Below are 27,651 nucleotides of genomic sequence, written 5' to 3' on the forward strand. Positions count from 1 at the left end.
TGCTGTCTCTTTCGTCCTCTGGGCTCTTTTAAATTCCTCCTTCCTACTTCTCCCTTTTCTTTCTCTCCCTGCTTTCTCTGTAAGATTAAGACTCACCCTGATTCAGTTGACCACACCTTCACTAAAATAACCTCATCCAAAGGTCCTATTTACAATGGGTTCATACCCAAAGGCATGGATTAAGATTAAGAATATGTTTTTTTGGGGGTAGATACAGTTCCAAACCACCACCCTATTTGTTTCAGATGTCTTTAGAAGATAGCATTTTTGACAAAATTTGGTATGTGATGAATGGATTTCAAGGTAGACCTTAAGTTCAATATGAGGGCTAGAACAAAATAGTGGCTGATGATTTGTTTGGTTAAGTGGCTGAAGACTTTAAGTGGGCATATATCTTTTATCGTCTTTTTCAGCTTTCAGTGGGATAAGGTATATAGATGGAAGATAATGCAGCTATGCGATGGCCCCCGCGTTGGAAACTGCTGGAAAAGGCATTCACTTTCAAGCCTTTGCACGAGGGGTTCCTGCTGTCTATAAAGCCCTCCCCCAGCCCTTTGCCCAGCAAACACTGCCTCCAAAGGCCTTCCCTGCCTCTTCTGAGCTGTCCCCATCCCCCCCATCCCCATAGGCAAAATTGTCCTGATACCTCTATCACTGCATCAGCATCAATTGTTTTTGTCCGTCTCTCCCAGTAGACTAGCTGAGCTTCTGAAATGCTGAGGCTTATTTGTGTCTCTTAGTAGGTGGCTACACAGTAGGCGGCCAACCTTGGCCGAATGATTAAGGCGTTAGCTTCCGATCCGGAAGGTCCTCCTTGTGCAGGCTGTGGTGTCAGACACTGTTATGTGTATCCAGTTAAAGGACAACAGCTATTACTTGTTAACGAGTAAACAAAATGCCTTTCAGTAACTCCAGAAGTGACCTCCTGACCCGGGGCAGGGGCGGGTGGAGGGGTTGAGGAAACAATCAAGCAAAGGAAGGTCCAGACATCTAGGCAGGTAAGCAAACAACGAGATTAAGAAATAAAAGGTTTCTAGGCCAGGAATGGCTGATCAGAACAAGGGCCAGTGCTCAGGTAAATAAAGGGAGGTTGGGTTTGGTTTAGAGAGAGGAGACTTCCTGAATATGAGAATAAAGAGGGAAATACTGACCAGGTTGAAAGGAGAATGGGGATTACATAGGGGCATTAGACAACAGACTGTAAATGGATTTATTCAGATCAAGGGACAATTGCCTGCAGAAACAGCTGGATTCTGGACCTACTGCCCTGTAGCTTAAACAGAATCATTCAAAGTCTGAGTTGCAAGAGGCTTAGGGCCATCTTTTATTTAAGGGATTGAGGCCCACACAGGCAAAGCAGGACTTTGCTTTCACTGGGCTCAGGTTGAGGCAGGCAGGCAATATCAAGGGGCCCTAGGGGACAGGGCCCTATTCCGAAGACTGTGATCTCAGAAAAGGCCCAAGGCTGCAGGGGATGGCAGCGATTGCCCAGAGCCTGGTTTCTTTAAGACACAAACCAAATAAAGGAATTAAAAGAATTTGTACATTAAAACAATTAGGTAAGTGGGTCAAAGACAAATTTGACAAGCAAAGCCCAGCTTTTCCTCTCTGTTAACATGTTTCTTCCTCTCTGTATCACCTGTTTGCTGGAGAAGGTGTACTGAGCTTTTCGTTCTAACCTGCAACTCTGAGAGGAGGGGAAATGATGGTAGAAGGTAGGGAAACGTAGGCGGCGTTGCTGCTTGTTTGGACAAACGACTGGTTAATAACCAGCATCTTATCTACCTCTTAACTCTATCCCCCTCACAAATCTTGTTTATCTTGTCCAAATATGGCACTTCCTGCGCGATTCTGGCAACTTTGTTCCGGGTCAACAGAGTGCATTAGTTGCCCAGAACACACCTAAGGGACTTGGTCTCTTTGAGATCTTCCCTCCCACCCCTTGAATCAACTGCATTATCTGAAAACTCCATTCAAAATCTTGAAGGCCTGTGCTTGTGCAAGGGGCTTGGTCTAAGAGCAGGCCACGGTTTCACGGAGCCCTCCCTTCCACAGCAGAGCCGGAGCTCGGAGCCTGGAGCCAGAGAACAAGAGAATTCCGTTCTCTGGGCCTCCGCGTCCGCATCCGCAAATCGGTTCCCGCAGAGAAGGCAGAAGGCTGAAGGCGGGGGCGCAGGCGGCGCCGGCCCAGCCGCCCCGGGAGGACGCCGCACTCCGCGCCCCCGCGGTTCTCCCCGAGCTGGTTCCGAGGCGCTCCGCTCCCGGCGCCGCTTCTCCTCTTCTCAATTTCCCGAGTGAAGCCCCTAGCGGCCCGGAGGAAGCGGGAAGCCCCGGGCCCACAGGCCACAGAGCCCCAGCGCGCCGGCAGCGGGACGGCTGACGTATCTGCGCGGCGAGCCCCGCCCCGACGCGGTCCGGGCGCGCGCACGCAGGCGGCGGCGCGCAGGGCCGGGCCGGCAAGGCAGGCGGCGGGTGCGCGCGCGACTCCGGGAGGCGGCGGCGGCGGCGGCGGAAGCGGTGAGGGCGGCGGGCGTCCGGCTCTGAGGTGGTAGAGGCGGCGGTGGCGGCTCTGCACTGGGCTCCGCGGGGAGCGCGCGAGGGTCGGGGCGCGGGGCCGAGTGCCAGTTCCCGCTCGACCATCCGCCCGCCGCCCGGACGCCTGGGCCGCGGAGTTTGTGCCCCGGCTCGGACCCCGGCGCCCAGCCCGGAGCCGTAACCTTGAGGCGGCGGCGGCGGGGCCGGGCCGGGCCGGGCCGGGGGGCGGCGGCGCTGGATCCGCGGCTGCCGGATCGCAGGCGGGAGATGTCGAACCCCGGGACGCGCAGGAACGGCTCTAGCATCAAGATCCGTCTGACAGGTACGGCCGGCGGGAGGCCCAGAGCGCCCCGCCAGCTCCCGCTCGCCCCGCACAGCCCCTCGCCAGCCCCGGAAGCCCCCTCTGTCGCCCTGGGAAGTGTCCCTCCCCCGCGCCGGCCGTTGTCCCGGGACCTCGTCACCCCCCTCGGCGTGTACCCCTCGCTTCTCTCTTCGGGCCCCGCCCCCTCGCTTCTCCCTCCGGGCCCCGCCCCCTCTCTTCTCCCCTCCTGGTCCTGCTCCCTCTCTTCTCTCTCCGGGCCCCGCCCCCCTCTTCTCCCCTCCGGGCTCCGCCCCCTTGCTTCTCCCTCCGGGCCCCGCCCCCTCTCTTCTCCCCTCCTGGTCCTGCTCCCTCTCTTCTCTCTCCGGGCCCCGCCCCCCTCTTCTCCCCTGCGGGCTCCGCCCCCTTGCTTCTCCCTCCGGGCCCCGCCCCCTCTCTTCTCCCCTCCTGGTCCTGCTCCCTCTCTTCTCTCTCCGGGCCCCGCCCCCTCTCTTCTCCCTCCGGGCCCCGCCCCCCTCTTCTCCCCTACGGGCTCCGCCCCCTTGCTTCTCCCCTCCGGGCCCCGCCCCCTCTCTTCTCCCCTCCTGGTCCTGCTCCCTCTCTTCTCTCTCCGGGCCCCGCCCCCTCTCTTCTCCCTCCGGGCCCCGCCCCTCTCTTCTCCCCTACGGGCTCCGCCCCCTTGCTTCTCCCCTCCGGGCCCCGCCCCCTCTCTTCTCCCTCCGGGCCCCGCCCCCTCCCTTCTCACCTCCCCCATCCTCCCCCTCGTTTCCCTTTCTCTTTTCCACCACCTGTCCCTTGCTTCTCCCCTCCTGGCCCCGCCCTCTCATTTCTCTCCTCCTGGCTCCACCCCTAACTTCTTCCTCCTGGCCCCGCCTCCTCCTTTCTAAGGGAGGCCCCCCAACCCCTTTCCTCCTTCTTTCTCACCCTACCTGCCTCCTCTGTTCTCCCCTTCTGACCCCGTCCGCCCAGACCCAGTCTTCCTCACCTTCCTTTTTCTCTCTCTCCTACCTGCCTCGTTGCTTCTCCCCTCCTGCTCCTCCCACTTTCCCCGACCCCGCCCCTCCCTTCTCCCCTAGCCCCGCCTCGTTTCTCCCTGGCCCCGCCCCTCGCTTTCGCTCGGGTCCCGCCGCGCCTGTCTAGCCCCGCCCCCTCCCATCCGGATGCCTCAACTCATTCTTTCAGCCTCAAATTCCTTAATCCCGTGGTCTGGCCTCTCCCACCCCCCTTCCCCTCACTTCTCCTCCCCGTCCAGACCTCTGCAGTCTGGGCCACTTCCTCTCTGTCTGTCAGGCCAGGTCTCTGTGTGCACTTGACTCTGCTTCTCACCTTTTCTCATTTGCATTTTGCCGTGGAGCCCTCCTGGGGTCTCCCCCCCACTGCGCATCGGCGCCAGCGCCCACTTCCTGCATCACTCCCGCCGAGTCTCCGTGGCCCTTCCCTCGGCGGCTCTGTAGTGCCACCTCCAAGGGGAGCGTGCCGCCCTGCGTGGGCCCGCGCCGCCGGGGCTGGACGCGCGGGGAGCGGATCTGCCTGCTGCCCGCGCCCCGGGAGGGCGAGGCTGGGGCCGGCCAGCTCCCTCTTGGCCCTCTCCGCTCCCCAGGCCCACGGTGCTGTAAACGCATCCCTGCTGGGGGACTTTCCACACCAGAATCCTTCCAGCTCTGGAAAGGAAGTAGCAGTTCATCCCTGTCAGGGCTTCCCCCCGTGATTTTTCTTCCCTTCGGTGGCGGGGCCGAAAGAGGACTCCGACGTCAGTGTCAGGCCCCGACCTTTCCGAGAGAGAACCGGCAGACGCTCGGTCCTACGGTCATGCAGGAGAACAACAATGGGTGATTTTTTGGAAATGAAAATTTGAAAACCCAAAGTTGCTTGATCCATTTTTTTGTTTCAAGAAAACGGTTGTCTTTTTTTTTTTTTTAAACAAAGATGTCAGATGAGGAATTATTTGGTCCCAAACCCAGACCCCTGATTTGTAAGGCAAACAGGTGTTTCCCCGGGATCTTTGCTTCTGGAGAGATGATCCTTTATACCAGGGTGCGGATAGGAAACACTTCTCACTGCATAGATATAAACATTAAGTTATTTTTAAAAGTAACATAAAGTCATGTTTCTGACGCTGTGATACTTGTAAAACTATTATTACTGACAACCTTAATTTGGTTCTCATTTACAATGTGATTTGTAACTAACTGACAACAGATCCATTTCTATTTGTGTGTGTGTGTGTGTGAAAAGCTGAAGTAATTGATCTTATGAGTTTCGGTAGAAGTGTGATGAATATTTTAGAAAGAATAAAGGTTTCCCTCATACATGTATGTGTTGCTGCGTGTATGTTAATTCTAGTTGGTAGGCCTGGGCCTGGTCATTTTCTTCTTGAAGGAGAGAGCTTAGTTTGTACTCTTCCCAAATTATTTTTGGACTCAGGAATACAGATGTCATAGATACAGAAATGCTTACAGAGGTTTTGGATAGCGTTTGCTATTAAAGGATCAGGTGATGCGTGTTCTTTCCAAAACGCCTTTTCCCTTTTTAATGGATCTGCAAGAAACACCTTTTCCTTTTTTAATGGATCTTCGAGTGACCGCCTCTGCAGCAGCAGGTTTCAGAGTTTAGCAGTGATTGTAGAACACACCTGTTGGCAGTTGAACATTAATTTACACGGAAATGTTGGAACTAAATATTTTGTTTGATGATAACAATAGGTTTTGGCCACCTTTTAAAAATTGTTATGGGAAGTTTGAAATCGTTTCACTTTTGGCACGTTGTGCAGCTGTTTTTCAAAAGTAGAATAATACTTTTGTTATAGGTTTCACAGTTTGTTACCACGTCTGATACTTAAAAATAAGAACTTTTTAAAATGAGGGCTATTCTAACCAGTCAATGAATACCACACAGAGCATAATTAATTGCAAAGTATTCAGACATTGGAGTTGTGAACATTTAGACCTTTTGGGTACACAGTTGTGTTTGGTTGTGGGGCGAACGTTTAGAGTTAGGAGACGTGGGTTCTGGTTAGCTCTACCATTAACTGAATGATCTGAAACAAATTATTTAACCTTTCCTCATATAGAAAATGAGATTTCAACCCAATTGTAATAGTCTTTGATTCTACTTTTCATGGGATATATCAATTTTCACCTACTTATTCCAAATTACTGTTGGGTGCTTGTGCTTTCTGTTGGTAAGTCTCAATCCTGAAATTCAGAAATTTGCATTGAAGCATAGCACTCGTGTTTGATTTATGCCAAGCATTGATTTAGTGTAATGACTACTTTTATGATTTCTTTCTCTTTTTTTCCTGTGGACCCTTTTTGGTTTTGAAAATTATTTGGTAATATAATGTTGAATTGCTTAATCAACCTGGCCTAAACAATGGAAGAATGTTTAAGTCTTTATATTTAAATGAATATAATTTTAATGAATGTCTTTGTAGTGTTTTAGCAGGAAAGTTTTAAATTAGTTTCAGTAGGTATGTGGGTATAATAAGTGCAAAATGAAGTGATCTTTGTTAAAGAGCATTATCGTGCAGACATTTTTGAGCTCACTGGCAAATCGAATCCTTTGGAAACATTTTCATTTCAAATTCAAGCAGGATTTGCAAAAACTTTGATCTTATGTGGTACACGAAATGAATCCCAGATACATTATTTTGGGCCACTTTGGGTAAAAGACTGGAATTTTCAGCTCTCAGGGCTCCACAGTAGTCTTTGAGGAAATTAAACCAGTTAGCCGAAATATCACATACCTAAACTTTTTTGTGCTTTTGTCCCTTGAAATATTCCCAGCCTCCTTGTGTTTTTATATCTTTCGGAGCGTGACTCTGTATTGTGAAGCGAGAAAAATTCCAATTCCAATCAAAGAGGGGGAAATACTTTCCTTGACAGCCTATGGAAATGAGAGGCTACTTCTGAAGTTGTAGCGTATGTGATGTAAGGCTGCCCTGAGTTTTGGCATCCAGAAGATGCAGCTTGGGAGCAGTAGTTGTAGTAATAGCTGTTAATAATTTTAATTGAGCAATAACAGGTGACCTATTTGATTAGAAATAGTTAAGTTTCTCTTAGAGATTTAGTAACGGTTAAGTGTAGTGATTTTGACAGTTTGTACCGGCAGAGAACCTTACTTATATGAGGCAGGCAAAACTTGTGCTTTAGCAACTGTAACACAGTTGCTGTCATAAGATGGAGTAAGTGATCAGGTTTTCGCCATGTTCTGCATGGGTGTTGGCATAATATTTTTCTTAGGATCTGCTTCAGGTTCCAGAAGGCACAGTCAAAGCACTTCCTGGAGCTGAATTATTAGCGTCAGATGGGTCACAGCAAATGCTGTGGGAAAACTTAAACTGCAGTCATACTTTAAAAAGTCACATTCTGCCAAATACAGGTTCTATCACTGATTTTGTGATTTGATCACATTTGTGTTATCTTAAAAAAAAAAGCACCACACTGTATTTTGCAAGTTCATTTTTTCTCCTTTGAATCTTACTGACCCACCTAGCTGATTTTAGAAATGAAATATTTCATTTACTTTATATCTTCATTTTTACAGTAATTGTGATTTATCAAATATTTTCACAAACACAACAGTTGTTTCTGAACCTTCGGGTTTTCTTGTCTTCCATACATTTCACTTTCTCTCTTCAGTCACATTGTTGTATTCTAGTGTGGAACATTGGGTTAAAGAGGGGGAGGTTCTAGGGACTGAGTCACTTGTGAAGAAATATTTCCTTATGATTGAAAAAAAAAGAAGACAGACTGACCTACAATATTTCAACATCAGCTCACTGGTCCAGCTAACTAGACTGGCTGTTTTGTAATATGTTTGTGGGCACCCGTTGTAAGTTAAAATAGCTGAATTGTGCATTTTATTAAGTGCTAAGAGAGAAAGGGAAGTTAGAAAAATCTTCTCAATTGAATGAAATAATTTGATATCTTCACAGTGCTCTGACTTTCCTGGTTGAGAAAGCTTAACTTTTAAGATTCTTATTTAGATCAAATTTTTGTAATCTCAAAACCGTTTTAGAAGTTACTTATTTTTAAGTGAATAGGGGAGTAAAAAATGTGTGTTTTTTTTCCCCCACCTAACAATTTAAATTGCTGGTTTGCATGCTGTTTGGTAAGTGAATTTTATGGAGAGAAAGCCCCCATTTAAATTGGCTTGTTGTCTAGGGCACTCTTCCCCCTAGCTGAGTAAAATCTCTAAGGCCCTTCTGTTCAAAAGAGAGCTGTAGAGCAGTGCTCAAAAAACAAAAGCACATAGCCCTGTGGATCCGGCAGATCTTCTTTTTAAAACGTTAGAATTACTGTTGTGTCTACAGATGCAATTTAACCCATTTATATATTTGGAATGTTGTTGCCACATTTCTGGATTAAAGAGAGAAAAAAAATCCTTTTGCTGTTTAAAAACAAGGCTTAAATAATGTACAATCAGTGTGTCTGATGATGCGCCCGCTCGGCAGTTCCAGCTGTGTTCACCTCCATTGCAGCTGAAAGGCGCTCTAATTGCTTGAGGAATGTCGGTAGCAGCGTGCGTCCCTGAAGCTTGCACCTATTATGCTGGCTGCCGGGTGATGCATTTCAGATGTGTGAAACTCAGGAGTCCAACTTGGAGACTGCTTTCAGGAGTCTGGAAAAGGGTGTTGTGATGCTGCGGGTTGGAGCCGGCAGCTGCCGCCTTCTTTGTATGTTGGGCAGCCACTGAGTTCCCTAAAGGCCACGCTGCTTTCTTGTGGCTTAAGAATCGGCTTGGGAGTAAGAGGGTCCTGATTTTATTTCAAACTCTCAGAAGTGCCACAATGGAGAAGGAGGCTGCGTAGAATTATGATCTTTCCATGCCTCAGTTTTCCTGTCTGTAATGGGGGGTACCTGTCTTTTTATATCTCACAAGCACTTGATAAAGATGGGTTAAATATTTTAAAGGATAGTTATTTGTAAGTACTGCAATGTAAATACGGTCATTGATTGCTGTTATTTCTTATTCCTAAATAACCCATGTGAATAAATGATAAAGCTCATGATGTACTTTAACACTGAAGGAAAGCCATCAGATCTATTGTTAAACATAGAACAACAATAATTAAGAAAGAATTGTTAAATTCTCTGTGTGTTCAGAGAAACAATACTACAAGCCAAAGCCAGTATCGTCCTTAATGGTGAAAGCTTGGAAACATTCCCATTAAAACAAAAAACAATACAGGGACGTGCATTGTCACAATTGTTATTAACTTGAGAAAGATATCAGAAAGGAGAAAACAAATTTGTTGTTATTTGCAGAGGATATGATTGTATATCTTGAGAAACCTAGAAGAATCAGCTGAAAAACAATTATAAATGATAAAAAAAAACTTTAGCAAAATAGCTGGATAGAAAATTTCTCTGTAAAATTATGATAGAGTCAATATGCAAAGACTAAGTAGGAAAAATAATATGCAACATACATGACAATGAAGGTGTGGTTTCCTTAATATAAGGAGCTTTCAAAGTCAATTAGAAAAAGGTCAATAACCTTTTTGGTTATTGGATAATTCACAAATGATAAGGCATATGATATGGATAATTCACAGAAAAAATGTACATGATTTTAAACATATGAAAAGATGATCAGCCATATCCATTCATACCAAATAAAATACAAATTAAAACAGTGAAACACTTTTTCTAGTAGATTGGCAGAGACCATGAAGTTTGAAAATATGCAGTGATGACAAACGTGTGGGAAAACAGGAACTCTTAACGCTGTTGGGAATATAAATTGATGCAATAGGTATGGGGGGCAGTTTGGTGTCATCTGTCAGATAATAAGTGCATGCACCCTTAGATCTAGTGATTCTGCCTCTAGGAATTTTTCTTACAGACATATTTACACATTTATGCCCAATAATATTTATTGCAGCATTGTTTGAAACTATGAAAGATTGAAAACAACCTAAAGGTATATCAATAGAGAACTAGTTAAATAAATTTGGTCTATTTCCATGGTGGAATACAGTGTAGCCCTTAAAAAGAAAAAGATTTGGCTTTATATTCTGATATGGAACATTCTCCAAGATGTATTATTGAGTGAAAAAGAACAAGATTAGAACATCGATACGATATGCTACTATTTGAGTAATAAACAAAATAAAAGGGGGGAATTTATAGATATGGTTTTCTATATATTAACTGTGGTTTCCCCTGGGGAGAGGAACTGGGCCTGTGAGAGAGAGAGACTTTTTTTCCCTTTATTCCTTTTGTACTGTTTAATCTTCTCTCTTGCCTCACCCCCTAGAGTATGTATTACTTTTCAACAATTAAAAAATGTTAAAAACAAAAAAGAATTTTTATCTCTTAAAAAGAAAAATGTTTCATAGAGCAACTAGTACATTAGTTGCCAATAGCAATTGTTTAAAATCCAGGTGTCCTGAAAATTCAAAACAATTGTGCCAGATGTATTTTTTAAAGGGCTAAATGGCATTAATATCTAAGGGCATGTACCCGTGTTTACGTGTGTCCTCACCAGGAAGATTCCTGAGTCCCAGAGAGTAAAATATTTTATCTTGTAAGTCTGAACAAACTTATTTTCCCAAGGAATATGTTTATTCTGATATTGAGACACCCCCAAGAGACTTGTTGCAGCATGATATTAAAATAAGCCCAAGTGATTCTTGCCAGATTCAGAAATTGAGTTTTTCTTAGACCTAGTTTACACGTTGAGTCCTTTGAAAGACAGGATCTTGACTTCTGAATAATAGCGTTGATTTATATCATTTATTTGTAATGTCATTCGGGGTTCTCTCTGACCGATTTTTGTAAAATATGCTCATCCCTAAAATGAGGGTAAAAATGGTAACTTACATAAGCCAATAATAATAATTTAGAATTTTTTCCATGTGTTTATAATCATTATTGGGTTTGCTTAGAGCCTTTTTAAGGGCTCGTTTGTTAATTTTGGCAGCACCTAAAAAAGAAATATTGGTATCTCACTATATAAAAGTAGAAGAAGTTGTAACCACATGTAATATATTGCATTTTTTCATCTTAGGTCTTTGGGAAAAATCCAAAGTTTTACTCTATTATATTTCTACATATATTACCTACCAATTTATATGTTTGAGAATTGATTGATGCCTTTTCATACATGTCACTAATATTAATGCCTTATACCTACCTGTACAGTGTTTCATAGCTTTCAAAGGGTTTTCATATACATTTCCTCATTTGAGCCAAGATATCAAGCCAAGCCCAAAAAGCCTTTTTTATTTTGCATGTGTTTTTATTTTTAGTTAAAAAAAAAAATAGCAAATAATTTGTTTAATCCTTTTAAGAACACATTTTACAGGAAAGTACAGTTTCTCTAGTCTTAAATGGATAGTCATTTCACATGTAGATGCCAAAATACTCAGGCACACTTACTCCAACTATAATATATTTATATGTTTTACAATAATCAATAGTTATGGGTAGCCCTAAATTAATTCATGGGACATTAACTCTTCTTAGGTTTTCATGAGCATAATCCACACTTGCAAAATTAGATAAGCTTTTTTTTTTTTCTTGTAGCCTTTTTTCCTCTGTAATATATACAGGGTTGGAAATTTGACACGCACGCACACACACACACATACACACACACACACACATGCCCCCACTTCCCACATGCCTGGCAGACCCCCTAACTTGTCCACAACAGCCTTCTTGGCTCCCCTCCCCCAAAACCTTCCGCCCAGTCTCCCCCACTTCATTAAATCTACCCGTTCGCTCAAGCCCCAAACCAAGAAATTACTGCCATTCTTCATATCTCATCTATGCTCAAGTCCTCCTATTTTTGCCACCAGAGCTCATCTAGAATTTGTCTTTTCATATCCATCGGCCCTATCCTGGCCCAGACCATGATCATCTCTTGCTTGGACAGTTGCTTCTTGCCCTTTTTTATTTAAATGTTACTTGCAAAAAAGAAAAGAAAAAAAGAAAAGTTACTTGCAACCCCAAACATTCTGCTATAGTATTGATTATTTCTCTTTCACAGATGTTAAAAGATTAGTTATCAAATTCCTCATTTTGTCAAATTCTAAAGTAGAGATGGAAAGACATTGGCTTCTTACACCACCCTTTCTCCTGGCCAGGGCAGCTCTTCAGTCTTTGCTCTCTATTGTTTTTGTTTTTGCAAGCCTTTTTTGAAAAAAAAGTTCATATACATACAGTAAAGGGCATTGTACAGTTTGCTCATATTTTGTAAACTGAACACACCTGTGCAATCAGCATCTGGATTGCTGGTTCTCAATTAGGGGCAGTTTTGCTCCCCAAGGGACATTTGGCAGGGTATGAAGACACTTTTGGTTGTCATGACTTCAGGGGTGCTAGCAGATAGAGGCCACGGTGCTGCTAAACATCCTACGACGCACAGGACAGCGGACCACAACCAAAAATTACCTTGTTCAAAATGTCAGTAGTGCTGAATCGGAGAAACTCGGAGCCAGATGGAGAAATGGAAAATTACCAGTACCTGGAAAACCCCGCAAGCTCCCTTCTCGGTTACTACCCCCCAGTATCTAAAGGTAACCACTGTCCTGCCTTCTAACAGCTGGCTTTGAACTTCATATGAATGGAATCATACATACACTCTTTTGTGACTGGCCTCTTTTGTGCAACAGTGTGTTTGTGAGATTCCTCTGTATTGTTGAGTGTGGCTGTGGATCATTCATACCATAATTTTTCCTTTACCTGTTGATGGACAATTGGATGGGTAAGAGGGCCTTTTCAATGAAGAAAAATACATGGTAATAATAGTTTGTGAATTGAATTTATGATATATAGAAAGGAGAAAAGAATTTTGTTTTCATACTAAAGCATAATTTTTTTTTTTGAGTTAGATGATTACCAACCAGCCTTCCCTTACAATAAATGCTTTGAATTAATACCTGTTCTTAATATTTGGAGCCCTGTATTTTCATGCCTATATTCCTAAATAAAAGTGCTTGTGAGCTGCTCAGCTGAGGTTTGAACCCACACTCTAAGGAAGGGTTGGTTTTTTCAGACCCCCTAGCTCTTCCCTCCGTAGAGGCAGCAAGGCAGGGTGGTTAAGAGCTGGGCTGAAGCCAGCCTGGGACCTTAGCGAGCTGCTGCATCTCTTAGTTTCCTTGGCTCTAAAAATGGGGAAAATAATTGGAGCCCCTTCAGTGCTGTGGGCATTAAGTGGAATAATACACATGCCATGTCTGGTACATGGTGAGTGGGAGCTATAGTAGCATCATTGTATTTCAAAGAATCTAAGATGACATTGATTGAAAGTCACACCAGGGTTTTATGTACCATTAAAAAGAAACACTGTTAATTATACTACAATATGTGATTCATTTTAAGATTTCAGCAATGTGAAAGTATGAAAAAAAAATGTATCTAAGAATTAATGATATATGGTATAATGACTGCCTTTGGCTTGAAAGTCCTGGAAGTTGTTTGCATACCCACAAATTAATGCCATCTGTCTTCAGCTGAAACATAACACATATGATCTAAGGGTTCTTTTCATTTTTTTTAATCCTAAACTTAGTGTTGATTTTGGTCTTATGTGTTCCAATATTGGCAAGTTAATACTCAATAACTCATTATGTAGGTTTTAATAATAATACAAGACCCAAGATAGACTTGGCAACTTTGGTTATTGGTTTTCTTCAGCGATCTAGAAAGACCTTGAGTTAAGTTTTTGGAAATCTTTAATGTTGGTTGAATAAACCTATTTACTGTAGCTGAAGGCAAGTTAAATGGTGCTGTAACCTTTTGGAATATCATGAGTTATTGAGAGAAAGCCTGCTTAGGAAAACGCTTTTGATTCACCCAAACATATTCAGTTTAGAAAGCATAGTATTGATATTTAAAAGCAATGTGTGGTAGTTGGTTTTCCACTAAAATTCAAATGTGGACAGTTTATTGTAGAGCTTCAGAGATAGTCACAGGCTATTTAAATACTAACTTGGCATTGTAAAAAGCTGCTTTGTAACATGCTCAGCGTAAATTTAGAGGTTAAACCTGTAAGGATACCATATAACCTTATTAGAGAGATATTTCTCCTAGGAGTCTGGTGTTTACCATTTGTGATGGGCTAGTATGGGTTGTATAGTGTAGTATAGCTAGTATAGCTAGTATGGTTGTGTAATATATTGAAGTGAATTATAAAAGTCTTTTTGGGGACTTGACCTACCTGTTTACTTGTTGCATTATTTATGTCTTACCTCATCTGCTGAACGTCAGCGGGATTCTACTTTTGTTTAAGATGACTGCATGAGAGTAACAGATGTCTCGTTGGGTTACCTTGTCATAAGCTCCAGAAGCTGTTCCCGAGCACATCTAGTGTGAAATTGTAAATATTATTTGAGGGTGTTGACTATGATTTTGTAAAACACTGTATCCTGGTTCATTTTAGATGTTAACACATTCTGAAAAAGCAGTGTTGTTTTCTTTTCGGAAACCCAGGAGGGTTTATTTGGTGTATTTTGTATAGGTTCCAGCCTAGCAGTGCAAAACAAGACATTTTTATTTTAGAAAAGGAGTTTTACTTTAGAAAAAGATATTTAAATTGAAATAAGAGGAAAGTCCTTTCAAAAAGGAGACAGTTTATCAATTTAAGTCCTTTTCTCATCACCTGAATAGTAACCATGTTTATATTTAGAATAGACAGAAGCCAGTCCAAGATCTTTTAGCAAGGCTTTTCATAAAGATATGATTATGTCAGCGTTCCTCCAGATGTTTAATTTCAAGCAGTTTGAATCAAGGATTTAGTGTTTCTTATACTAGAATAGATTGGACTTTATTCAGAAAAAAACTCATTAATTTGACATATATATATCACAGCCTAAAAATTATATTAGCGTTTTTAAATAGATAGTGTATGCATATGATGCAAAAGGGTATCACTGAACAGTAAGTCTCCCTTCAACCCTGTCTGCTTGTCAGCCAGTTTGCCTGCATAGGAGTAACTATTATTACCACTGTATTACTAGTTCTCTTGAACTCCTCCAGAGGCTTTCTGCGTTCCCTCTCTCTCTTTCAACACAGATGAGACGATAGCATATTATGTGCACTTGCTTTTTTTTACATGCTGTGCGTCAAGGATTGCTCCATTTTCCTACCTCCAGAGCGGCCTCTGTGGCAGAGACATTTACTGCTCAGTGACAATCCATGTGCATTTCAACATCTCCTGGCTGCCTTGCAGTTTGGTGGGACCATGTGACCAGTTTTGGTGAATGAACTGTGAGAGGCAGTGACTTGTCCTGCCTCTGGGCTGAAGTGTTAAGACCCCCCAGCTCTCCCTTCCCCTGCCCTGGAGCGTCCTGAAGCTGTGTGTTCTTGTGGTGAAGCCTTTTGTCAGCCTGGGTCCCGGAATGATTGTGTGGAGCAGAGGTCTCCCCTTCTCCCTCCTCTCCCAGGAACACACCCATGTTGGATATGTCCTGACAGCAAGGAGTAATCCACTGTTGCGTTAATTTGTTCCTGTGGCTTTTTAGGCTTCCTTGATTGATATGGCTTATTTCTTCTTAACAGCGGTGAAATGTGTAACACTTTGAATGAACCCAGTTTGGATTATCTGATAGTTTGTTAAAGATCAAAAGGACATCTAATTAAAGAATAATGATTTTAAATAAACAGATACCAAAAAAATACATTTTACTTCAGTGTGTTACTACTCAAATGTAGTATATATATGTTTTGAAAACTAAAAAGGAGAAATAAGCCCTTTATTTTTTAAAATGAAATGTCATTCCTTTTCATCATAGCTTCTAGTTTTTACATTGCAATTTGATATTAATTTTCTAGTCAGGTTATTTTAAAAGCAGAATAGACAAGCAGCAAAGTCATTTGCATTTGCTTTACTCGTATTAAGAATGATATTTAAAGGAAGAAAGGAGTATTTTTAAAATATTCTGTTCAACTACCAAAAGCTGTAACAGTGCATAAAGTGAGACATTCACTAGAAACAGTAACAGTTAAAAAGTACGAGCTCAAAAGGGAGCTGTTTGTGGGCTGGAGAAGTCTAACTGCTGGAGATGCCAACTTTGACCTGGATCTGGAAAGATCCAGATGGTGGAGAGAGGGACCACGCAATATTGGCACAAGCCACGACAGTCAAGCAAGTGCATGGCCTGTTCGAAGGCTGGACTGAAGTTAGCGATGGCAGACAGGTGGAGAGGACAGAGGACGTGTGGCTTCAGCTGCAGGCTAAGGGGTAGGTTGACGTCTAGGAGCATGGCAAGCATTGGAGAGATCTGGTCAGGAAATCAGGTGATGGACTTCTGATTTTAGAAGCTTGGCTTGTAGAAGGGATTTATTCTTTTGTGCCCAGAGGACAGCACAGGATCCAGTGCATGCAGTAGCGTGGTGGCTAAGTGACAGGCCTCTGGAGGCAAGTGACCTGGGTTCCAGTGCTGGCTTTGCCACTTTCTATCTGCATAAAGTGCTTGAAAGAGGGCAGGGCAAGCTCAGGGAATGTAGGTTGGGATGGCTGCTGCTGCGGCTGCTACTTGGAAAGCAACTTAGTAACAGGGAGAGTTGTCCCATGTAGGACTATATTAGGCTTCTCAAGGTAGTAAGTGTTCTGTTTCTGTGTTTATGCAAATACCCAATGATAGTCTTCCTAGGGTGTTTTACAAGGAATCTTTATTGGAGTTAAGTTTAGGCTAAATGGTTTACAAAGATTCTTTTAACAAACATCTATTGAGTAGCTACTATGTGCTAGATCATGTGGCAAGTGGTATACTGGAAATAGTGAAGGGACATAGACCAGAGGAAGGAAGGAAGGAAGTACTTTTTGTTATGTTAACCCATTCTGTACATTGTGGGTTTTTTTATTGTTTTTTTTTTTACAGAGGAACCGTGGTTGCCATCAGCCTTTCCTCGGAGAAAGTATCTATCTCTTGATGCCTTAATTTGGACATTTCCATGGCCTTAGAACTGTAAATCTGTGAACTAATCAACCCCCAGATTAAAAGCCAATCCATTTCTGGTACTTTGCATTCCAGCAGCTTTAGCAACCCAGAACACCTTCTCTTCAATTTTTTGGAAGAGTTTGAGCAGGATTGGTATTAATTTTTCTTGGAATGATTGGTAGAATTCACCTGTAAAGTCCTCTGTTCCTGTGTTTGTCTTTGTTGGGAGTTTTTTGATGACTATCTCAATCTCTTTGCTTGTAATTGGTCTGTTGAGGCCTTCTATTTCTTCTAGTCAGTGTAGGTTGTTTGTGTGTTTCTAGGAATTTGTTCATTTCATCCAAGTTATCTAATTTGTTGGCATTCTGTACATTATTAAAAGTTAAAATCAGATTTCTATTCAGCCCTTGAAAAACCATTCCAACTAGAAGAGATAAGAAGGGTCTGTAAAACAGGTTAATTGTAGTAAGCCCAAAATGATGTTGGACATCCTGATAAAATGTAGTGAGCAAACAGGAAAGTTTAGCCTGTCTCCCACCTACTTTTGTATCCTGATGGTTTATTGTAACATGCTTACTTAAAGCCTTCTTTGAAGTTCTAGCTGGAGCAAACCGTGGCTCTTCAGGCTTGTTGATAAATTGGTGTTTGTGCAGTGATTTTTTTGTTATTGGACATACATCTATTTGCATTTGGGTACTGCTTATAATCTTTTTGTGGGCAAAACAGGTCAAAACTGAAGTGCACAGGAGTTGTAGCTTGGGGTGGGAAGGCAGATGGCAGGGCGGCGGCCTGCTGCCAGGCTCCCCTTCCGTCGGGTCTGCCCTGCTGGGCTGTGCGGCCTTCAGACCCAAAGCCTGGAATTTCTCTGAAAATATCCTAGAAGGAGATACTGCTAAGTCTAGCTCTAAAGCTTCAGGGTTGGTACGTGATTCTTTGGGAATGCCCCTTCTGTCCTTTGGCCTTTTATGGAATCCAGGTCAGGTTTGCAAACCCTGTACTGTGGATTTTTAAGGCGAATGCTGCTGTTAGAGTATAGGTTTTAGAGTACAACTAACCTGGGTTTGAATTTTGCTCAGGAGCTGTGTGCCTTTGCTGCATCATCATCATCATCATCGTCCTCGTCGTTGTTGTCGTCAATTATTGAAGCTTTTACTATTTTCCAGGCATGCAACTATGCTAAGCGCATTCCCTGAATTATCATATTACCTCCTCTCAAAAAACCTACGAGGTAGGTCCTGTTCCCCATTTTAGAGAAAAGCGGGGTGCAGTGGAGTCGGCTGACCCAGATCCATCCCATTCTGATGGCCTTGGGCAGTCACACATTTCATCTCTAAACCTGTAACATTACCTGCCTCTTAAGGCTGTTGCGAGGAATAAATGAAGTAACTTGAGGAATAAATGAAGCAACTCAGTACCCAGCTGCTGCCCAGAATATGGTAGGGGTAGCTTGTCTGAGGCTTCACTGAGAGTATTTTGTAAGTGAGCTCAAGTTTAAGCATGTTGTGAAGTTATTTGGCTTCTACAAGTCTGTGAACAGACTGTTTCTGAGTTTAGTTCTCTTTTGTTTACAAATTAAACTCTTACCACCATATTTACATAAGAGCTCCCAAGTTCAGTCAATGACCTTTAGGAAGTGATCAGTTCAAGGGATGTTATATGGAGGGAGAAAATGGCACTAGCTTTATTGTCACACAAGTTAACAGTTGGAAAGGGAAAGAGAACATTTGTTCTCCCTAAATTTCCACCCTTTCTTACCAACCTAATATTTATATCTTATTCCTATTTCCAATTTGGTTGACATCCCTATGGATTATTTACCAGATATCAGAATAAACCTCGCCTTATTATTATTTGTTGCATATGTAGCATTGAAGTGTTACTCCATAATTGCTGTTCCACTAAAAAATAATAACATAAAAATAATAACATTTTGGTAACATCCAGAAGTTGGAAAGTCTCTGGCTTAGACTAGCCCTGGGCTGTACTTCTGTTTGGTTTGGACCTTAGGCTTTGCCCCCACCCTCTCTCTGCAAAAGAACTTCGCTTACATTCCTTTCGCTCTTACGAAGCTGTTGTCACTTAGAGATAGAGTGTTTTGTGGTTCTGATGAAACAACCTTTGAACCAGTGAACCAAGTTTAGGAGAATATGTGCTAGGCTAGAAAACTGTGGGTCTTGAAGACATTTTGAACAGTACCCAAATATAGCACCAGCGGTTGTCCAAAGGATATAAGAGAAATGATGTGAAATTGTGATTTTGTAAAAAAAAAAAAAAAAAAAAAAATGCCCTGCAGTGTAGACAGTGCAATTGAGTTAGCCTTTTGGTAGTGTAGGGTCAAGGACACTAACATTTCAGAAATACTAAAAGCAGGTCATTCTAATTGGTCTCGTGTCCGGCTTCATCTGTTGCCGACGGCACAGAGCAGCTGCTGCGGTGGCACGGTGGCACAGTGGCAGTACCGTGCACTGTGGTGCCCACGGTGGAGACCGCACTCCTCCCCATGGCCTGGTCCTGCAGGGAGGATGGCGAGGGTTCCTTGGAACAATAGTTTTCCCCTGAAGTTGGAGGAGCTTGTACTTGGGTGTGGTGCTTCCCTCCACCATTTGTATCATTTCCAGACTACTATGATTTTATCTCTCAGCAATGTTCCAGGAGGTTCTAGTGAAAATATAAAACAGCCAGACCGCCTATCAAAGTGAGTTTGAAAAGAGACCTCTTGGGAAAGGACAAACTAAGTGTTCTAAGTGGTCTATGGTCCAAAGCATTTCCTGGGCTGAGTGTTTATCAAGGCCGAGCTTTCCTTCCAGACTAAGCTTGAGAAGAATCTGGGAATGTTTCCCAGCTGACTGGGGGTGGGGAGAAGAGGATGCAAGTCTTAAAGGACAGAGAAAATATTACTCACTTCTTTTTTATCTCTTACACAGTTATCTGTTGACATCTGTCTGCAGATACAGCTTGCAAAACAGAAGCAGCCTTGGGTTCTGTAGTAGGATAGGGTTGCTAAATATTAATGTAGAAATTGGCTTAAGATATTTTAATTTTATCTGGGGAGTGGAACAGTAGCTTTTAAATGGATCAGCCTTACTTGTTAAGGTTTAACAAAAAAGGAAAAAAATACATAGAGAATAGTATTATCTTCCTGTTAATTGTTGTTGAGTTCAAGTCATCCCAGTTTTTTGCTGTGCCTCTTTTCATTTCAGTGTTGAAGGGCTAAAGTGAGACATTTGGGAAGAGCCAGTTGTTGAGGAAGTGGTGCTGGTAAGTCAGTAGATGTCTTCCCCTTCCATATGATTCAACCCCAGAGCACTCTGTTTTAGACAGTTGTTGATTTCAGTATCTTGATGCCTGGTGATATCATTACAGCCATCCTGGTACATAGAGTTGTCCTTTTGTTCTTTTAGTAGAAAGCTTGTGAAAAAATCTGCCTCCCTTATTTCACCATTTCTTTCCATAAAAGTTTTTGTAAGTCACCACCCTTTTATCAAGAAGTAAGGTGTTCGTGGTGCCAGAAAAAAATCTCTTTGAGCTGAACAGTGCCAGCTTTACTTCCCTCAACGATGACACATTTCTATGTATTTTAAAGTTTTTTTCCTTTTCTTTTTTTCCTCACTACGCTGCTGTGTGTGTGGGTTCCCTTAGCTGAGGAAGCTGGCGTTGATGGTGAAAGACTAACCTAAATTTAGATTCCCTTTAGAGGTTTCATAGAATACTTCCTTAAATGAATTCACAGGCTGCAAAAGCTGCTGCTGAGTGAGGCTTCCAGGTTTGTTATATTTTTCGGCTCTAGAGGGATTGGCTTTCACTCCCACCTTCTTCAGGAGGTTCTGCCTTGGTAGCTGAAATTAGTGGCAGCTTCTGTAATGAACTTGAAGATTAGGAGAGAGGATTTGGAGGTAATCTGACAGAAATGGAAAACAGTCACGTGTCTGAGGGAATATGGATAAGACAAGTCACTTTGGATTATATTGTAGATTGTAGGTAGCAATGGATAATGATGGAACTTCTTTTTGTCCACACCGGTACAGGTACCTTTAATAAGCTATCAGGTAAACAAGTACATTTAACTTTCAGGAACAGCGATATGCCGGAAGATCTTCAGAGTCAAGAGAAAGAGTTGAAAATGGGGCGTTGGGCCATAATCACGGGCCTTTTATCCAGCCTCCCTCTCTCTCTCACAGAAGTGGTGTTTCAAGGCTCCTTTCAATATGGAGAAGTCCCTTAACTGTCAGTGCCCAAGGGCCCCAGCTGGGGAGACCTGAAGTGGAAGGGGGAAGCTGCCCTAGCTTTTCATGTGTCCTGAGGACTGCTTGCTGGGTGGCATTTATAGCTGGGCCGGGAATTGCCTTCCAGTTTCTATTATGTATGGATCACTTTTACATGTCTTATACATGAGAAATGCCTGACTGTAGTCTTAAAATTATTCTAATATCTGTCACTATTAGATACATACATATAGGATTTCCTTCCTAGTCTTTTTTCCCCTGCACGGATCAACAACCTTCCCAGGAGTATATTTTCATTATAAATTTCCTCCCTTTGTTTAAAAAGTTTGTTTGTTTTTTGGGAAAGGTAATGTATACCCAGGACAACATTTAAAATGTACAGAATGGTTTTTTTGAAAAGGAATTCTGCTTATACCCACTCCTTGCCTTCCAGTTCTCTTCTCCAGAGGCAATCCACTGGTAACAATTTCTTGTATATTTTTGTAAAGATATATTACATAAAAAAGCTTATATATTCTTCCTCTTACCTCCACCCCATGTTTTTTGAGGGGCAGCATATTTACAGAGTTCTTTACCTTGGCTTTCACGCAATATATATCTTGGAGATCTTCCCTTATCAGTATATATAGAGCTGCCTCATTAAATATTTTTTTTAATAAAGGTAAAATTCACATAACATAAAATTTACCATTTTATGTTCACAAGGTTGTGTAACAGTCACCACTATCTAATTCCAGAAATTTTTCATCACCCTTCCCCAAAAAACCACACCCATTAAGCAGTCATACCCTATTTTATTCCTTTTCCCTATCCGACAACCCCCCCCATAATTTTTGAAATATTGTTTTCTTTTTAATTTATCTCAAAATATGTTCTAATTTCCCTTATGATGTGTTTGACTCGTTGTTTGAGTATGTTATTTAATTTCCACATATTTGTAAATTTTCCAGATTTACTTCTGTTATTGATTTCTAGTTTCATTCCACTGTGGTCAGAGAAGATACAGTGTATGAGTTCAGTCTTTAAACTTAGTTGAGATTTGTTTTGTGGCTTAACATATGGTTTACCCTGGAAAATGTTACAGATGTACTTGAGAAGAATGTGTGTCTGCTGTTGTTGGGTGGAGTGTTCTATGTATATTAGTTTTGGTTGGTTTATAGTGTTAAATCTTCTGTTTCCGTGTTTATGTTCTGTCTGGTTGCCTTCTCTATTATTGAAAAGGAGGTATTGACATCTCCAACTTTTATTGTTGAACTGTCTGTTTCTCCCCATTTTGTTAGTTTTTAATGCATTTATTTTGGAGCTCTTTCATTAGATACATACATGTTTTTAATAGTTATGTCTTCTGGAGGGATTGACTTTTATTAACATATAAGGTCTTACTCTCTTGTAATAATTTTTCTCTTAAAGTCTGTTTTATCTGATATTAAAATAGTCACTACAGCTGTACTGGGTTACTGTTTCCATGGAATATCTTTTCCATCCTTTCACTTTTTTTTTTTTTTTTTAATCATCATTTTATTGAGATATATTCACATACCACGCAGTCATACAAAACAAATCGTACTTTCGATTGTTTACAGTACCATTACATAGTTGTACATTCATCACCTAAATCAATCCCTGACACCTTCATTAGCACACACACAAAAATAACAAGAATAATAATTAGAGTGAAAAAGAGCAATTGAAGTAAAAAAGAACACTGGGTACCTTTGTCTGTTTGTTTCCTTCCCCTACTTTTCTACACATCCATCCATAAACTAGACAAAGTGGAGTTTGGTCCTTATGGCTTTCCCAATCCCATTGTCACCCCTCATAAGCTACATTTTTATACAACTGTCTTCGAGATTCATGGGTTCTGGGTTGTAGTTTAATAGTTTCAGGTATCCACCACCAGCTACCCCAATTCTTTAGAACCTAAAAAAGGTTGTCTAAAGTGTGCGTAAGAGTGCCCACCAGAGTGATCTCTCGGCTTGTTTTGGAATCTCTCTGCCACTGAAGCTTATTTCATTTCCTTTCACATCCCCCTTTTGGTCAAGAAGATGTTCTCCATCCCACGATGCCGGGTCTACATTCCTCCCTGGGAGTCATATTCCACGTTGCCAGGGAGATTCACTTCCCTGGGTGTCTGATCCCACGTAGGGGGGAGGGCAGTGATTTCACCTTTCAAGTTGGCTTAGCCAGAGAGAGAGGGCCACATCTGAGCAACAAAGAGGCATTCAGGAGGAGACTCTTAGGCACAAATACAGGGAGGCCTAGCCTCTCCTTTGCAGCAACCGTCTTCCCAAGGGTAAAACTTATGGTAGAGGGCTCAACCCATCAAACCACCAGTCCCCTATGTCTGTGGTCATGTTAGCAACCATGGAGGTGGGGTAGGCGAATACCCCTGCATTCTCCACAGGCTCCTCAAGGGGGCACTACATCTTTTTTTTTTTTCCTTGTTTGTCTTTTTTTTTTTTTTTTTTTTTTTTTTAACTTTCCCTTCTTTTTTAAATCAACTGTATGAAAAAAAAAGTTAAAAAGAAAACAAACATACAATAAAAGAACATTTCAAAGAGACCATAACAAGGGAGTAAGAAAAAGACAACTAACCTAAGATAACTGCTTAACTTCCAACATGTTCCTACTTTACCCCAAGAAAGTTACATAATATAGCAACATTTCAGTGAACTTGTTCCTACTACATCCATCAGAAATTAACAGACCATAGTCATTTCTGGGCATCCCCAGAACGTTAAATAGCTTATCTGTTCTTCTTGGATTATTGTTCCCCCTTCCTTAATTGCTCTCTACTGCTAGTTCCCCTACATTCTACATTATAAACCATTTGTTTTACATTTTTCAAAGTTCACATTAGTGGTAGCATATAATATTTCTCTTTTTGTGCCTGGCTTATTTCGCTCAGCATTATGTCTTCAAGGTTCATCCATGTTGTCATATGTTTCACCAGATCGTTCCTTCTTACTGCCGCGTAGTATTCCATCGTGTGTATATACCACATTTTATTTATCCACTCATCTGTTGAAGGACATTTGGGTTGTTTCCATCTCTTGGCAATTGTGAATAATGCTGCTATGAACATTGGCGTGCAGATATCTGTTCGTGTCACTGCTTTCCGATCTTCCGGGTATATACCGAGAAGTGCAATCGCTGGATCGAATGGTAGCTCTATATCTAGTTTTCTAAGGAACCTGCCAGACTGACTTCCAGAGTGGCTGAACCATTATACAGTCCCACCAACAATGAATAAGAGTTCCAATTTCTCCACATCCCCTCCAGCATTTGTAGTTTCCTGTTTGTTTAATGGCAGCCATTCTAACCGGTGTTAGATGGTATCTCATTGTGGTCTTAATTTGCATCTCTCTAATAGCTAGTGAAGCTGAACATTTTTTCATGTGTTTCTTGGCCATTTGTATTTCCTCTTCAGAGAACTGTCTTTTCATATCTTTTGCCCATTTTATAATTGGGCTGTCTGTACTATTGTCATTGAGTTGTAGGATTTCTTTGTATATGCAAGATATCAGTCTTTTGTCAGATACATGGTTTCCAAAAATTTTTTCCCATTGAGTTGGCTGCCTCTTTACCTTTTTGAGAAATTCCTTTGAGGTGCAGAAACTTCTAAGCTTGAGGAGTTCCCATTTATCTATTTTCTCTTTTGTTGCTTGTGCTTTGGGTGTAAAGTCTAGGAAGTGGCCTCCTAATACAAGGTCTTGAAGATGTTTTCCTACATTATCTTCTAGGAGTTTTATGGTACTTTCTTTTATATTGAGATCTTTGGTCCATTTTGAGTTAATTTTTGTGTAGGGGGTGAGGTAGGGGTCCTCTTTCATTCTTTTGGATATGGATATCCAACTCTCCCAGCCCCATTTGTTGAAAAGACCATTATGGCTCCGTTCGGTGACTTTGGAGGCCTTATCAAAGATCAGTCGGCCATAGATCTGAGGGTCTATCTCTGAATTCTCAATTCGATTCCATTGATCTATATGTCTATCTTTGTGCCAGTACCATGCTGTTTTGGCAACTGTGGCTTTATAATAAGCTTCAAAGTCAGGGAGTGTAAGTCCTCCCACTTCGTTTTTCTTTTTTAGAGTGTCTTTAGCAATTCGAGGCATCTTCCCTTTCCAAATAAATTTGATAACTAGCTTTTCCAAGTCTGCAAAGTAGGTTGTTGGAATTTTGATTGGGATTGCATTGAATCTGTAGATGAGTTTGGGTAGAATTGACATCTTAATGACATTTAGCCTTCCTATCCATGAACACGGAATATTTTTCCATCTTTTAAGGTCCCCTTCTATTTCTTTTAGTAGAGTTATGTAGTTTTCTTTGTATAGGTCTTTTACATCTTTGGTTAAGTTTATTCCTAGGTACTTGATTTTTTTAGTTGCTATTGAAAATGGTATCTTTTTCTTGAGTGTCTCTTCAGTTTGTTCATTTCTAGCATATAGAAACATTACTGACTTATGTGCATTAATCTTGTATCCCGCTACTTTGCTAAATTTGTTTATTAGCTCTAGTAGGTGTATCGTTGATTTCTCAGGGTTTTCTAGATATTAGATCATATCATCTGCAAACAATGACAGTTTTACTTCTTCTTTTCCAATTTGGATGCCTTTTATTTCTTTGTCTTGCCGGATTGCCCTGGCTAGCACTTCCAGCACAATGTTGAATAACAGTGGTGACAGCGGGCATCCTTGTCTTGTTCCTGATCTTAGAGGGAAGGCTTTCAGTCTCTCACCATTGAGTACTATGCTGGCTGTGGGTTTTTCATATATGTTCTTTATCATGTTGAGGAAGTTTCCTTCAATTCCTACCTTTTGAAGTGTTTTTATCAAAAAGGGATGTTGGATTTTGTCAAATGCTTTTTCAGCATCTATTGAGATGATCAATTGATTTTTTCCTTTCGAGTTTTTAATGTGTTGTAATACATTGATTGTTTTTCTTATGTTGAACCATCTTGCATGCCTGGAATGAACCCCACTTGGTCATGGTGTATGATTTTTTTAATGTGTCTTTGGATTCGATTTGCAAGTATTTTGTTGAGGATTTTTGCATCTATATTCATTAGGGAGATTGGCCGGTAGTTTTCCTTTTTTGTAGCATCTTTGCCTGGTTTTGGTATTAGATTGATGTTAGCTTCATAAAATGAGTTAGGTAGTGTTCCATTTTTTTCAATGTTTTGAAAGAGTTTGAGTAAGATTGGTGTCAGTTCTTTCTGGAAAGTTTGGTAGAATTCCCCTGTGAAGCCATCTGGCCCTGGGCATTTATTTGTGGGAAGATTTTTGATGACTGATTGGATCTCTTTGCTTGTGATGGGTTGGTTGAGGTCTTCTATTTCTTCTCTGGTCAGTCTAGGTTGTTCATATGTTTCCAGGAAATTGTCCATTTCTTCTACATTATCCAGTTTGTTGCCATACAGTTGTTCATAATATCCTCTTATAATTTTTTTAATTTCTTCAGGATCTGCAGTTATGTCACCTTTTTCATTCATTATTTTGTTTATATGGGTCTTCTCTCTTTTTGATTTTGTCAGTCTAGCTAGGGGCTTGTCAATCTTGTTGATCTTCTCAAAGAACCAACTTTTGGTGATATTTATCCTCTCTATTGTTTTTTTGTTCTCTATGTCATTTATTTCTGCTTTAATCCTTGTTATTTCTTTTCTTGTACTTGGTTTAGGATTGGTTTGCTGTTCATTTTCTAGCTTCTTCAGTTGATCCATTAGTTCTTTGATTTTGGCTCTTTCTTCCTTTTTAATATATGCGTTTAGTGCTATAAATTTCCCCCTTAGCACTGCTTTTGCTGCATCCCATAGGTTTTGGTATGTTGTGTTCTCATTTTCATTCGTCTCTATATATTTAGCAATTTCTCTTGCTATTTCTTCTTTAACCCACTGATTGTTTAGGAGTGTGTTGTTTAACCTCCAGGTATTTGTGAATTTTCTAAGTCTCTGATGGTTATTGACTTCTAATTGTATTCCATTGTGGTCAGAGAATGTGCTTTGAATAATTTGCAATCTTTTTAAATTTATTGAGGCTTGTTTTATGTCCCAGCATATGATCTATTCTGGAGAAAGTTCCGTGAGCACTAGAAAATTATGTGTATCCTGGTGATTTGGGATGTAATGTCCTGTATATGTCTGTTAAATCTAATTCATTTATCAGATTGTTTAGGTTTTCAATTTCCTTATTGGTCTTCTGTCTGGTTGATCTATCTATAGGAGAGAGTGATGTGTTGAAGTCTCCCACAATTATTGTGGAAACATCAATTGCTTCCTTTAGTTTTGCCAGTGTTTCTCTCATGTATTTTGTGGCACCTTGATTGGGTGCATAGACATTTAAGATTGTTATTTCTTCTTGCTGAATTGCCCCTTTTATTAGTATGTAGTGGCCTTCTTTGTCTCTCAAAACATCCCTGCATTTGAAGTCTATTTTATCTGAGATTAATATTGCTACACCTGCTTTCTTTTGGCTGTAGCTTGCATGAAATATTTTTTTCCATCCTTTCACCTTCAGTTTCTTTGTGTCCCTGTGTCTAAGATGAGTCTCTTGTATGCAACATATTGATGGTTCATTTTTTTTGATCCATTCTGCGAATCTATATCTTTTAATTGGGGAGTTTAATCCATTTACATTCAACGTTAAAACCGTGAAGGCATTTCTTGAATCGGCCATCTTATCCTT

The 27,651-nt window shown here is 41.4% G+C and overlaps 1 protein-coding gene across 5 annotated transcripts in view; it reads left to right on the plus strand.

Moving 5' to 3' along the window:
* The first annotated feature begins 2,509 nt into the window (after positions 1 to 2,509).
* The window catches only part of SMURF1 (SMAD specific E3 ubiquitin protein ligase 1), a 102,455-nt gene continuing 77,313 nt past the window's right edge, over positions 2,510 to 27,651 (plus strand). Inside the window, exon 1 of one of the 5 annotated variants that reach the window (XM_037814828.1) lies at positions 2,510 to 2,857. In XM_037814828.1, the coding sequence (XP_037670756.1) occupies positions 2,803 to 2,857 (55 nt within the window). In that variant the 5' untranslated portion in view covers positions 2,510 to 2,802. The remainder of the gene's footprint in view (positions 2,858 to 27,651) is intronic. The other 4 variants (XM_037814829.1, XM_037814827.1, XM_037814831.1 and 1 more) reach the window with 4 other exon arrangements.

This window comes from Choloepus didactylus, chromosome 21 (genome assembly GCF_015220235.1).
Source record: "Choloepus didactylus isolate mChoDid1 chromosome 21, mChoDid1.pri, whole genome shotgun sequence".
Lineage (NCBI taxonomy): Eukaryota > Metazoa > Chordata > Mammalia > Pilosa > Megalonychidae > Choloepus > Choloepus didactylus.